General features: G+C 40.4%; 1 protein-coding gene across 1 annotated transcript in view; it reads left to right on the top strand.

The window, feature by feature from the left end:
• Positions 1 to 5,944, top strand: part of rab40b (RAB40B, member RAS oncogene family) — a 54,706-nt gene extending 48,762 nt beyond the window's left edge. The window contains exons 4-6 of the mRNA XM_038992097.1: positions 4,085 to 4,162; positions 4,711 to 4,933; positions 5,082 to 5,944. Coding sequence (XP_038848025.1) covers positions 4,085 to 4,162; positions 4,711 to 4,933; positions 5,082 to 5,389 — 609 coding nt within the window. The 3' untranslated portion in view covers positions 5,390 to 5,944. The remainder of the gene's footprint in view (positions 1 to 4,084; positions 4,163 to 4,710; positions 4,934 to 5,081) is intronic.
• Positions 5,945 to 14,564: the final 8,620 nt, after the last annotated feature.

The raw sequence follows: 14,564 nt of genomic DNA, 5'->3' as shown, positions 1-14,564 counted from the left end.
CTGTAATAAAGCCCTTTTGTGGGGAAAAACTCAATCTGATTTTCTGGGCCAGGCTCCCCAGTGGGTGGGCCTTGCACCCAAGTGGGTGGGCTATGCCACCCCTGGCTGCGCCCCTGCCCAGTCATGTGAAATCCATAGATTAGAGCCTAATGTATTTATCTCAGTTGACTGATTTCCTCCTATGAACTGTAATTCAGTAAAATCATAAATTGCTGCATGTTGCATTTATATTTTTGTTCAGTATGAATAGTATACTTGCGTGATATGATTGCATTTTGTAACCCTGCTACCCCCGTCGTCCCAAGAAGAATGGTTTTGACCACTAAAGTCTTGTTTCACTGCTTTGGTTGGTGCTAAACCACAAGTATCTATCCTATAATGAAGAAAATGTAAGGAACTTGTTTATCTATTTTGTTGTTCTGTTGTTACATTTGTATTGTTGTTTCGTGTCCGTAGCGCTCAGGGTGTTGTTACATGTAATTTGCGACATGAGTCATTGTAGCTTATCATTTCACTTCCCTTGTGAGAACCATGAGCACGGGTTGACTTGGCTTTGCTGTACTGCAGCCAAAGCCTGCCACCAGCCTACCTACCAAAGGTTGCATCATGTCCATTACACAATGTAGAAAAACACATCTCTTATGGAAGATGCCAAAACTTTGGAGATAACAAAAATTGAGAAGTCAAAAATACTGGTTTCCATCTGTGGTAAAGTTTTCCCTATTATGCTTATGACAAATCCAGCTCCAGAACCAGCTTAGCCAGCTGGCTAATCTTTGGAATACGGTGTAGTAAAAAAAACGTACATATCCCAACTGGAAGCCATGCAACATCCGCACTGAGCTTAAAGACTAGAGCTGCCGCTTTCAAGGAGCGGAACACCAACCCGGACACTTATAAGAAATCCTGCTATGCCCTCCAACAAACCAACAAAACAAGCAAAGCGTCAATACAGGACTAAGATTGAATCCTACTACAAGGCAAGGCAAGCAACACTGAACCATGCGTAAGAACACTAGCTGTTCCGAACGTCTGTGTAATCACATTCTTTGTAGCCGATGTGAGTAAGACCTTTAAACAGGTTAACATTCACAAGGCCGCAGGGCCAGACGGATTGCCAGGACGCGTACTCAGAGAATGCACTGACCAGCTGGCAATCGTCTTCACTGACATTTTCAACCTCTACCTGACCCAATTTGTAATACCTACAAGCAGACCACCATAGTCTCTGTGCCCAAGAACGCCAAGGTAACCTGTCTAAATGACTATCACCCCGTAGCACTCACATCTGTAGCCATGAAATGCTTTGAAAGGCTGGTCATGGCTCACATCAACACCGTCATCCCAGACAACCTGGACCCACTCCAATTCGCATACCGTCCCAACAGATACACAGATTACACAATCTTTATTGCACTCCACACTGCCTTTTCCCACTTCGAAAAAGGAACACCTACGTGAAAATGCTGTTCATTGACTACAGCTCAGCGTTCAACACCATAATGTCCTCCAAGCTCAACACCAAGCTAAGGACCCTGGGACAAAATACCTCCCTCTGCAACTGGATCTTGGACTTCCTGATGGGACGCCTCCAGGTGGTGAGGGTAGGCAACAACACAATCACAATGGTGACCCTCAACACAGGGGCCCCCCAGGGGTGCCTGCTTAGTCCCCTCCTGTACTCCCTGTTCACCCACGACTCTGTGGCTGCACAAGACGCCAACACCATCATTAAGTTTACCAACGACATGACAATGGTAGGCCTGATCACCGACGACGATGAGACAGCCTATAGGGAGGAGGTCAGAGACGCCAGGACAACAACCTCTCCCTCAACGTCAGCAAGACAAAGGAGCTGATCGTGGACTACAGGAAATGGAGGGCCGAGCATGCCCACATTCACGTCGACGGAGTTGTAGTAGAGCAGACCGAGAGCTTCAAGTTCCTCAGTTTTCCCACCCCTCGACTTTTTCCACATTTTGTTCTGTTACAAAGTGGGATTCAAATGGATTTAATTGTCTTTTTTAACAATCTACACAAAATACTGTCAAAAATAATTGAAAATAAAACACGAATATCTTGATTAGATAAGTATTATTCAACCCCCTGAGTCAATACATGTTAGAATCACCTTTGGCAGCGATTACAGCTGTGAGTCTTTCTGAGTTAGTCTCTAAGAGCTTTGCACACCTGGATTGTACAATATTTGCCCATTATTATTTTTAATTCTTCCAGCTCAGCCATTATCACGTTTTGCCACAGATTTTCAAGCTGATTTAAGTCAAAACTGTAACTAGGCCACTCAGGAATATTCAATGTTGTCTTGGTAAGCAACTCCAGTTTATATTTGACCTTGTGTTTTAGGTTATCGTCCTGCTGAAAGGTGAATTTGTCTCCCAGTGTCTGTTGGAAAGCAGACTGAACCAGTTATCCTCTAGGATTTTGCTTGTGCTTAGCTCTATTCCGTTTCTTTTTATCCTAAAAAACTCCCTAGCCGATAGTTGAAAATATGAAGAGTGTGTTGTGTTGTATTTTCCCCCAAACATTGTATTCAGGACATAAAGTTAATTTCTTAGCAATTTTTTAGTAGTTTTACTTTAGTGCCTTATTGCAAACAGGATGTGTGTTTTGGAATATGTTCATTCTGTACAGGCTTTCTTATTTTCACTCTGTCATTTAGGTTAGTATTGTGGGTTAACTACAATGTTATTGATCCATCCTCAGCTTCCTCCTATCACAGCCATTAAACTCAGTGACTGTTTTAAAGTCACCATTGGCTTCATGGTGAAATCCCTGAGCAGTTTCCTTCCTCTACGGCAACTGAGTTAGGAAGGACACCTGTATCTTTGTAGTGACTGGGTGTATTGATACACCATCCAAAGTGTAATTAATAACTTCACAATGCTCAATGGGATAGTCAATGTCTGTTTTTTTTGTTTTTTTTTACACATCTACCAATAGGTGCCCTTCTTTACAAGGCATTGGAAAACCTCCCTGGTCTTTGTGGTTGAATCTGTGTTTGATATTCACTGCTCGACCGAGGGGCCTTACAGATAATTGAATGTGTGGGGTACAGAGATGATGTATACATTCAAAAATCATGTTAAACACTATTATTGCAACTTATTATTTGACTTGTTAAGCACATTTTTAGTTGTGAACTTATTTAGGTTTGCCATAACAAAGGGGTTGAATACTTTTTAATTTTTAATTAATTTGCCGGCATTTCTAAAAAATATAATTCCACCTTTTACATTATGGGGTATTGTGTATAGGCCAGTGACGCACAATCTCAATGTAATCCATTCTAATTTCAGGCTGTAAAACAACAAAATGTGGAAAAGTAAGAGGTATGAATACTTTCTGAAGGCACTGTATCATGGTCCAAACACACCAACACCGTTGTGAAAAGGGCACAATAACACCTCTTCCCCTCAGGAGCCTGAAATTGGCATGTGCCCTCACATCCTCAAAAGGTTCTACAGCTGCATCATTGAGAGTATCTTGACTGGCTGCATCACTGCTTGGTATGGCAACTGCCTGACATCCGACCGCAAGGCACTACAGAGGGTAATGCGCTCCAGCCACCCAATTCATTGACTGTTCTCTCTGCTACCGCACGGCAAGTGGTACCGAGGTACCAAGTCTGGAACCAACAGGATCCTGAACAGCTTCTACCCCCAAGCCATAAGAATGATAAATAGTTAGTAAAATAATTAACCAAATAGCTACCCAGACTATCTGCATTGACCATTTTGCACTAACTTTGACTCATCACATACACTGCTGCTACTGTTCACTATCTGTCACTTTATTCCTAGTTATATGTACATATCTTCCTCAAATACCTTGTACCCCTGCACATCGACTCGGTATTGGTACCCCTTGTATATAGCCAAGTTATCGTTACTCATTGTGTATCTATTGTTATTTTTATTATTAGGTGTTTTACTTTTCTATTATTTCTCCATTTTCTTTATCTCTGCATTTTTGGGGAGGGCCAATAAGTAAGTATTTCACTCTTAGTCTACATCTGTTGTTTATGAAGCATGTGATGAATACCATTTTTGATTTGATCTCTCAGGGTGTGATCTTGGTCTATGACATCACCAACCGATGGTCGTTTGATGGTATTGACAGATGGATTAAGGAGATAGATGAGGTAAGAGACATCGATCAATCGCTCTCTCTCAGAAACAGTGAACCTCAGTTGTGTCCCAAATGGCACCCTATTCCCCAAAGGGCTCTGGTCAAAAGTAGTGCACTATAAAGAGAATAGGGTGCCATTTGGGATGGCGCCACATGGTAAATTGCAGTCTACATCACTGAATCGCTCCTATTGCTCTATGATGTAAGACACGTTGCTCAATTTCTGCTTGTGATAATGACTAAACCTTCTCCAACCCACATCTCTGGCCTTTGCTCCAAATCAACTCACACACTCATTAACTAGCCACACACAGTTAGACTTTCAAGATAGCCCATGTTATGTGAATAATATTATTCACCTTCAATTGAAAAAAAAATATGCTCAACAATTGATTCCTGACATCCTTTTTGCCACCTTGGGACCTTCTATTACCACTCTATTATTTGACTTGGGAAGAACAGGGAAGAACACTATGTAACACATATGCATACACACACCCTTATTATGTACTAACAGAATCTGTACCTCACTACTTTCTGTTCCCCTTCCTGTCAACCCAGCATGCACCGGGAGTGCCTAAGATCCTGGTGGGGAACCGGTTACACCTGGCCTACAAACGCCAGGTGACCACAGAGCAGGCCCAGGTGTATGCCGAGAGGTTAGGGGTCACCTTCTTTGAGGTCAGCCCGCTGTGCAACTTTAATATCACAGAGTCCTTCACAGAGCTGGCCAGGATAGTCTTGATGAGGCATGGCATGGAGAGACTCTGGAGGCCTAACAAAGGTGAGGCAGCGTAAACTGAGCCTTGAGCAGCTTGTTCATACTCTCTTTCTCTCACTGTTTTACACAATGGTGCCCTCTCGTGGTGTAATATTTCTATATTTATATTCTGTCTCTCTCACACTCCCCCCACCTTCTCTCTCTCTCTTAGTTTTGAGTCTTCAGGACCTGTGCTGTCGTTCCATCGTGTCCTGCACCCCTGTCCACCTTGTTGACAAGCTTCCTCTCCCCCTGGCTCTCAAGTCCCACCTCAAGTCTTTCTCCATGGCCAACGGCCTCAATGCCCGCATGATGCACGGACGGTCCTACTCCGTCACCGCCACTGCTGCCAACACCACCCACATCCCCACCAAGAGGACCGGATGCCAGCTGCTGAAAAAGAAAAAACTCTTCCGTCCTCCGCCGCTCAGCCCGGCGGCCGAACAGAGCTGCACTGGCAACAGCTGCAAGATCTCCTAGCAACCAGTTGAAACAGGAAGAGGAAGTCCTTTGGGAAGGATGTTGTCATCACATGAACAGGAAGTTGGTGTTGATCACTAGTGCAGCCAAAGATGGTGGATAAATTAAGATCTCCCACTGAGGCTGTTTACCATTGAAAAGAATGGTCACAGTTCCGGTCTGCTTAATTCACAATGTGAATTGGAAATATGTTTTTTTTTGCATATCCCAATGCTCCCGAGACACCCCCAGAGAGTAGGGTCATGGCCAGGGTCTGCCATTATCAACAAGAACCCTGGAGCTTAGGGTTAAGTGCTTTGCTCAAGGGCACATTGACAGATTTTTCACCTTGTCGGTTTATGGATTAGAACTAGCAACCTTTCAGTTACTGGCCCAATGCACTAACCGCTAAGCCACCTGCCCATTATAGTATCTGTGAGAGCACGGGCAGTGCCATTTAGGCCATCTCCATTATAAAGTAGTCCATTTTCTTCTTCTACTACTTCTATGAGTTGGCAAACAACTGAAAGGGTGCATACTGCCACTCGAAGTGTGTGGTTTAAACAGGTATAAAGCCAAGGTTAGTGATTTACTGCCACCTGCAGTTATGGAATGTTTGCTCACGAGTATAATTCATTGGCTGATACCTCCTGGATGAAATGTGATCCTTCCTTAACCTATAGGAAGTCCCACCCAGTTGAATACTTCCAAGTACTGAAAGTCCTCAATGGCGCTGCCCATGCTAAAACAATATTTTGGGCACGAGAGTCTTCTATCTATTTCTATGGGTGCAGCTCGTCTAGGGTCACCAAGAGCCAGCCACATGAGCTTCAAGGGAGTGTTCAACGAGAGGTGACCCCTCACAGCCCCCCCCCAAACCAGGAAGTTTTCACAGGGACTGGATGTTCTAGGCCTCCAGACGCACAACAGTCTCCCACAGGTACTCACAGGAGTTCCATGGTGTGACAAAGATGGGGAAGGAACATGTCATGCTCAGAGATTTTGGATTAGCGCTATGGGTCACTGCCCTTGGACCCAGAAGGAAGTTTTGATGCTAGATCATATGTGAGCCATATGACTATATTGTGCACAGACTATATTTCAATTACTTTTTAAATTCATTTGGTAATTTGTATTTCACCGGCCTGAACTACAATATAATGTATTTTGTAACGAGACACTTTCGAGACCTGTAATTTGTATTTTCAAAATACAAAATACATTTCTATACCATTTTTTTTTTTATAGTGGTTCACAATTTCGTGGCCTCCTTTCATCCTGCATTGGTATCAGAAGTCTGATGGCAGTATGGTGTTAAGAGTGACGACGAAATGTAAATGTTAAAATTTGTATTATTGGGTATTATTCTAATGAGCTCCGTCCCGAAACAAGGCCAATAATAACAATAGTAATAATACTCGGTGTGCTTTGCAATTGTTTATATTTACATTTTGGTCATTTAGCAATCAGTGCATTCAACTAAGGTAGATAAACAACCACATATCACATCAATGGTAAAAGTTAATTTTTTGTTACAGTTACTGAGAATGTTGTTGTAGTGAAGGCGTATACTTGCAAATGTATTTTGTATTTTAGTTTGATACATTGGTCTTTATAGTATCTTGTATTTAGAACAAGAAACATTTTGATGTATCTTTTGCCCATCTCTGATTGTGCATAATATGTTTCCAGAAAAACGATGAACATATGTACTGTGTAAAAATATAGTACTAAATAGTACTATTGTGTACAATATTTGTGGATGAGCTGTGGTCCTTTTTGCACTGTTTTCTCACCCACTGCAATCAATGACACAAAGCATTCAAATTCGTTTTAATCATATGGTCTAATTTCACAATGAAAGAAACATTACTGGACTGGTCTTATAAATGGTATACTACACACCTCTGCCTTTAAAAAAAATACTGGACAAAACCTTTTTAAGATCTAGCTACTTGTTTTACACATACTTTTTACAGCAAAATACTATTTCTGCCGAAGTCATCTGGAACTTCAAGTCTGGAATTCTTTGGAGAAACCATTTGTGTAATGAATTTGTATGATATGTACAGTTATGACAATGTTGTTTGATACAATGTATTTTTTCTGTTATTTGGGTTTGTATTCATTTCCAAGTGTACAGTGACAGAGATTATACTATTTCAGATAGTGACACCAACACCAAAGACTTAGTAGACTGAGGACGTTACTGAACGAACAAGCGGTTTTGTACAGTAAATATCACCACACGGATTTACAATAAACTTCACAAACAGGAACTGTCTTCTCTGCTCAGATTATAATAATAAAAATACAAGTAATTGATAGCATTTATATTACACTTTTCCACATGCTGAATGCGCTGTAAGGAGGGAAACTCACCTCATCTCACTTGATCATGTTTTTACCCACATGTCCCTCATGAAAACCTGAAAACAATGGGTGCATTCCATGTCACCCACTAGCTTTACTAGAGAGCACTTTACAAAGGAGGAGGTATGAGTATTTTTACATACTGTATCTAATGAAGACCTTTATGGTCTCATGGCTGTTTGCAAATGAGGTGTGACAGGCTCAGCCATAGAGCAAGAACAAGTTCTGTAAATACATTGCTTTTAAAATCTATCAGAAATGCTGAGAAATTGACCCATGGAAAGCTTTCCTGATTATTTTGGTCTGGTCTGTACTCTGGTCTCTTTGGTTATGTGTTGTTCTTCAATGAGAGTGTCAACAAGAGGATCAGCATTCGGTAAGTCCTCATCATAGCAAAGACTCCATAGATCCAGAGTTTCAGAAGACCTTTATTACCGACATACAGCTCTACCTGGACAGAGACCAGCTCAGTAGTGTTAGTGAATGGAACCGATTGGCCCATTTCAACAACCCCTTTAGTTTCATGGGTTACAACTACATAGGTAATCTCGCTCGCTCTCTCTCTTGGATTGAGTGTGGGTACACATAATAAATGTTATGAGAATTTGCTTCGGAAAAATATACGATTTCTAAGTAGCCAATGTCAGCAATTAGACTTGTTCTTTACGCACCTCAAACTTGGCAATAGTGGTTACCTTGAATAAATGCATGTTTATCCATAATGTTGACTAGCAATCTTTTGTATCTTGTTTGATGTTTATTTCGTTTTCTTGCATTTGTTTGCAATAGTTTGATTGCGGTAAGAACCAAGAGCTCTCCCACCATCCACACCCACACCATACGTTCAAACACCTGCGTGTTTATAGATCAGATGATGTGTGTTTACCACCATTTGTCTGCCCCTAGTGGTCTGGAGTGTAATGCTCGAATATTACCATAATATAACATCAACCCAAATTGGCTCCAACACTATATGGGTTTCTGTGAATATATCCAGTACTGTGTGTTATACTGTGTTTATAATGTATACCTCTCTGTATTTATGTGTCGTTTTAAAGGCAGCAGTGGATTTGATCCCTATGCCAGCGAGTCGCCTGACCCTGTACCCATGGCAGCAGGAGGTGGACAGGGTGTGCATACAGTTCCTTCAGAAAGTATTCACATCCCTTGACGTTTTCCATATTTTGTTGTGTTACAGCCTGAATTTAACATTTATTTTATTTAGATTTTGTGTCACTGGCCTACACACAATACTCCATAATTATGTTTTTAGAAACTTTTACAAATGAATTAAAAATGAAAAGATTAAATGTCTTGAGTTAATAAGTATTCAACCCTTTTGTTATGGCAAGCCTAAATAAGTTCAGGAGTAAATAAATAAGTAACTGCCATACAGCAGTTCTACAACATACTGCCAAAATAAAGGAAACACTTGAGTAAATGAGGGATACAAAGAATATTGAAAGTAGATGCTTCTACACAGGTGTGTTTCCTGAGTTAATTAAGCAATTAACATACCATCATGCTTAGGGTCATGTATACAAATGCTGGGCAGGTCATTATTTTGTCTACCATGGCTATGCCCCAATAGAATGACAATGCTCCCATCCACAGGAGAAGCGAGTGGTCACTGAATGGTTTGATGAGCAGGAAAACGATGTAAACCATATGCCATGGCCGTCTCAGTCACCAGATCTCAACCCAATTGAACTCTTATGGAAGATTCTGGAGCGGCGCCTGAGACAGTGTTTTCAACCACCATCAACAAAACAACAAATTATGGAATTTCTCGTGGAAGAATGGTGTCACATCCCTCTAATAGAGTTCCAGACACTTGTAGAATCTATGCCAAGCTGCATTAACACACTTTATGTTGGTGTTTCCTTTATTTTGGCAGTTATCTGTATCATATTTAGTGGTGGACAAAGTATAAAATTGTCATACTTGAGTAAAAGTACAAAGTAAAAGTAAATGCTATACATCAAATTCCTTTTATTAAGCAAACTAAACGGCACATTATTTTTGGGGGGACAGAGAGACAGGGGCACAGAGAGACGGGCACACTCCTACACTCAGGCATTATTTACAAATGACGTTTTTGTGAGTCTGACAGATCCAGCAGATGCCAAAGCGTTATATTGACAGGTTTATGAATAATTCTGTCTTGCCTGAGCATTAGAAATGTAACAAGTACTTTTTGGTGTCATGGAAAATGTACGGGAGTAAAAAGTACATATTTTATTTAGGAATGTAGTAGAGTAAAAGTAAAAGTTGTCAAAAATATAAATAGTAAAGTACAGATACCCCCCCAAAATAATTAAGTGGTACTTAAAAGTATTTCTTACTTAAGTACTTTACATCACTGATCATACTATTCTCTGTATATGAGAATATATTATTACCTGAGAATACATTATCATATTTTGTTGTTCTCTCGAGCTAAGATTGGATCCTATAATACTAAAGGATATTCCTGTCTTTTCGCTCAACCAGGTGCAGCACCTTGGACTACAAGAAGTACCCAAACTTCTACAACTACAACAAACACCACTCACCAATGGTATTCTTCACCATCCACGATTATATACAGGAGATGAAAATATGGACGAATTTTCATGACAACAAATTAATCAAACTGTACCCGGGGACCCTTATTGAAATTTCACATCTGAAGACGTGATCTCATTTGATCACGTGATTTAATGTGAAGTTAATGTGATAACATTTGACAACATGTGAAGCAACATGTGACATGTGATTACAACATATGACACGTGACATGTGAGCACATGTGATAACATGATCTCATGTGAAATAAATGTAATTTAGAATATTTTACTTTGAAAAGCACAATTGAAATGAATTCAATTTAAACAGTCGTGGTTCCCTGCAGGTTTTATTTAGTTCCCGGTTTGTTCCATCGATTTCCCCCAGTACGTTTTAGGACATTCTTAGAACATTGTGTCAAGGTCCCCTGGAGTTTTTTTTCTTGAGGTGAAAATACAGTAAATGTACAACTAGTTATCATACAGCTAAATTCAGGTGGTAATGTTGAAGGAGAATATGCTGATTATTGGGACAGAACTTCACTTGGGGTTTGAACTCACAACATTTTGGTTGCTAGCTACCTTACGTTCCTGTTGCAGCACCAGGTCTGTGGACATAATGGAGATTGACAAGAATACATTTCTGCAGTTTGCCTAAAGGTGCAGTACAAATAAAGTAAATCACTTTAAGGTGTTATTTCTATAAAATATGAGTATGCTGCTGTATTCTTATTTCAATTACTGTAAAATCTTGTACTGTGACCACAGTTGGGACTTCTGGATTTCGGCAATGAGGCCCTTTACTTACTTCCCCAGAGTCAGATGAACTTGTGGATACAATTTTTATATCTCTGTGTCCAGTATGAAGGAAGTTTGAGGTAGTTTCTTGAGCCAATGCTAACTAGCATTGGTACAATGAATTGAAGTCTATGGGTATCTGCTAGGATGCTAGCAGATTCCCATAGACTTCCAGTCATTGCACTTACACTAGTTAGCAATTGCGCTAATGCTAGTTAGAAACTTCCTTCAAACTGCACACAGAGACATAACAATGGTTTCCACTAGTTCATCTGACTCTGGGAAAGCAGATAAAGGGCCTCATTGCCAAAATACCAAAGTATCCCTTTAAATGATATTTGAACTCATGACCTCTTGGTTGCTAGCAAACTGAAATGTCCTGCTACAGTGCAGCTACACCACCATAGTGAGTGTGAAATAAATATGGCCACAGACTTATTGGCAATAATGAATTCCTGCACTTTGCTAAAAGCTGCCTAGAATCAAGTAAATAATTGTCAAATTATCACCACTAACATAACATCAACATAAAACTAGCAGTATTCAAGGACACGGAGTATTCCAACCAAGAGGTAGCTAGTTGAAATCCCCAAAGAATTAATGTATACATTCATTCGGATTTCAACTAGCTACCTCTTGGTTGAAAGTGTATTGATGTTTCTGCAGTGCCACCAGGTTAATACTACTTGCTTGGAACATATATTAACACACTCTTAAAAAAATAAGGGTATGGTTAGGGTACACTACAGTGTTATTACCTGGGGTACACAAAGGTCAAAGGTACACTTCACAGCTACACATATGAACTCACATGATACAGTTCGGTACCTTATAGGTATAATAGGACATTGTTCTACCCAATATTTTGAATATAAGGTACGGTCATCACTGTGCTTTGATAGGTGGGGGCAAGGTAATAGTGGGTTGTTATGGGAATATAGGGGGTGTGGTCAAATATGTGTATTTGTGCCAGTCATCAGTGGAAGTGTTGTAGCAGTTTAAGTGGTCAATGGTTATGCCGATGTAAGTCGAGCATCTCATTTGACACCGTCTGCTCTGCAAGTGAATGTGTCAGTAATGAGCTGCACTGTGAAGCAGTTGTGCATTTTCCACTAACTTAATGGTAACTTTTTGCTGTGAATTTGTCATTGCTTAACTGAAAACTACTTGTAAGTTATTGTAAAAGTCACAATAGCTTACTGGTAAAATGTCGTCAGTAACCTACAGGGAACTTGATGCCACTATCAATCTTGCCAGTAACCCACTATACCTTCACTGACTCTTCTGTTGACAACATGCACATCACTTGTTGATAGGCAGCATACTGTAGCAGCGGCAGCCTATCAGAAGATTGCAGTAGTGGCATATTCGAGGCGTGGCTTTCAGCTACCTCTTTTTGGTCTCCCATGAGAGCGAATGTCATCATAGTTTAATGCCATCTGTTCAAAGACATCAAGATTGTACACTGTCATCCAGATTGTACACTGTCAGTTCTACAGCCTTGTTAAAGGCTGACATAAGTCCATGTGATACTAAATAACCATATGGTATGAAATCTATAGCTAGTCTTCATGTAATTGTAGCACTCACTTTCCTATCACGTCAGTGAGTGTGATGGATTAACTGCAGTAAATTACTGTGAATTTTACAATAACCGACTTGTAACTAATTGACAGCAAGTTATTGAAAATTACACGTGAACTTTCTGTGAACCAGCTGCCAATAAGCTACTGGAAATTGCACAGTAACCGCTTAACAGTACAGCTCTTGATTGTCACAAGTTCTTACAAAGATTACAAAACTGATCATGTCGAAATAACGATAAAACCACTTAAACTGGTACAACATTTCCACTGACAGTTGGCATAAATACAACATATTTTACACCGTGCCCCCAAATATGCTAATGAGCCCCCGAACAGCACATCGACACCCTTACATTTCTAAGTGTAGTAATGATTGTACCTAATGCTGCGTCTGTAACCTAGTGGGAAGTGGGAATGTACGGCACTCCATTTGGTAATTACTAGTGAGAAACATGTCTATCATTCCTGAGCTCTGACATCTCCCACATGCTGACCTCTGACATCACCTACTAAGGAAATTACTTAGATAACAGCATTTTCGGCAGTTAAATGTAACAACAAAACATTATTTATAAAAAGCAATCTATTAATGTGTTTTTGAACTGTATAAATTGTTTACAAGCATGATAGCTGTACTTTTACTTTATGGTTGACTCAGCTTATTGGCCATTAGCCAAGTGGTGTCTCCAAACGATTTCAAAGCATGCGAATGCACCCAGCTGGTACAGACCAGTACCATGTGAGTTCCTATGTGTACCTCTAAAGGTACCTTATGTGTGCATTTCACCTTTTTGTACACCAGGGAACAACACTGTACTGTAACCGTACCCTTATTTGTGAGAGTGTGTGGATGTGTGGAGCAGGAAGACGAGCAGGCACAAGTCTCTGCCCACCTGGTCTGGAGGAGGGAAGAGCAACACGTTTACCTTACTTTGCTACCTGCCAACTACACGGTTTTAACTTTTTAATTACCATTTTGTATTTTTATTTTTCCCTTGCTCAACTTTTTTCATTCAACTCTTTCACCCCGGACGCTTTATCTGGACGTGGTTCGTCAGGACCTCCACCAGCCAAAGCTAAGTAACGTTAGTAACATTAACATTATGCCTTCTAATTGCAGTCGCTGTACTCATAATATACAGGAGAACGATTGCCTTATGGCGAGGATAGCTTCCGAGGTAAAGATATTTTCAAGTTGGATATTCAACAGATATTTTGAGGTGCTGACCTGTTGCACCCTCGACAACTACTGTGATTATTATTATTTGACCATGCTGGTCATCTATGAACATTTTAACATCTTGGCCATGTTCTGTTATAATCTCCACCCGGCACAGCCAGAAGAGGACCACCCCTCATAGCCTGGTTCCTCTCTAGGTTTCTTCCTCGGTTTTGGCCTTTCTAGGGAGTTTTTCCTAGCCACCATGCTTCTACACCTGCATTGCTTGCTGTTTGGGGTTTTAGGCTGGGTTTCTGTACAGCACTTTGATATATCAGCTGATGTAAGAAGGGCTATATAAATACATTTGATTTGATTTGATATTCGCCTGTATTTTTCCTTCCGTCCACCAACAGCAGTTAGGGACCGTCAACATAGTGACAAATCAACATTTTCTAATTTCAATAGCTCTTTAACCATTACTCCTAAAATTTTCAAAACTGGTTGTAGCTAACCCGATGGCATAGACACACATTGCACACACTTTCTTTTGTCGATTTACATCTCGCACTAATTTAAATTATTTACATTTTTGAATCTCAATAGCTCTTTTGTCATGTGACCTACTGACTTCGAACAAGGTTCAGAATGTCCACTGACTACCCTTCTATATTGCACACCCTTCAGTTTGTCCATTTTCATCTCCCATGTTTTTACATGAATTTTTCAAACTT

This window comes from Salvelinus namaycush, chromosome 4, assembly GCF_016432855.1.
Source record: "Salvelinus namaycush isolate Seneca chromosome 4, SaNama_1.0, whole genome shotgun sequence".
NCBI classification, from domain to species: Eukaryota; Metazoa; Chordata; class Actinopteri; order Salmoniformes; family Salmonidae; genus Salvelinus; species Salvelinus namaycush.
This window is presented reverse-complemented; position numbering and strand designations above follow the sequence as displayed.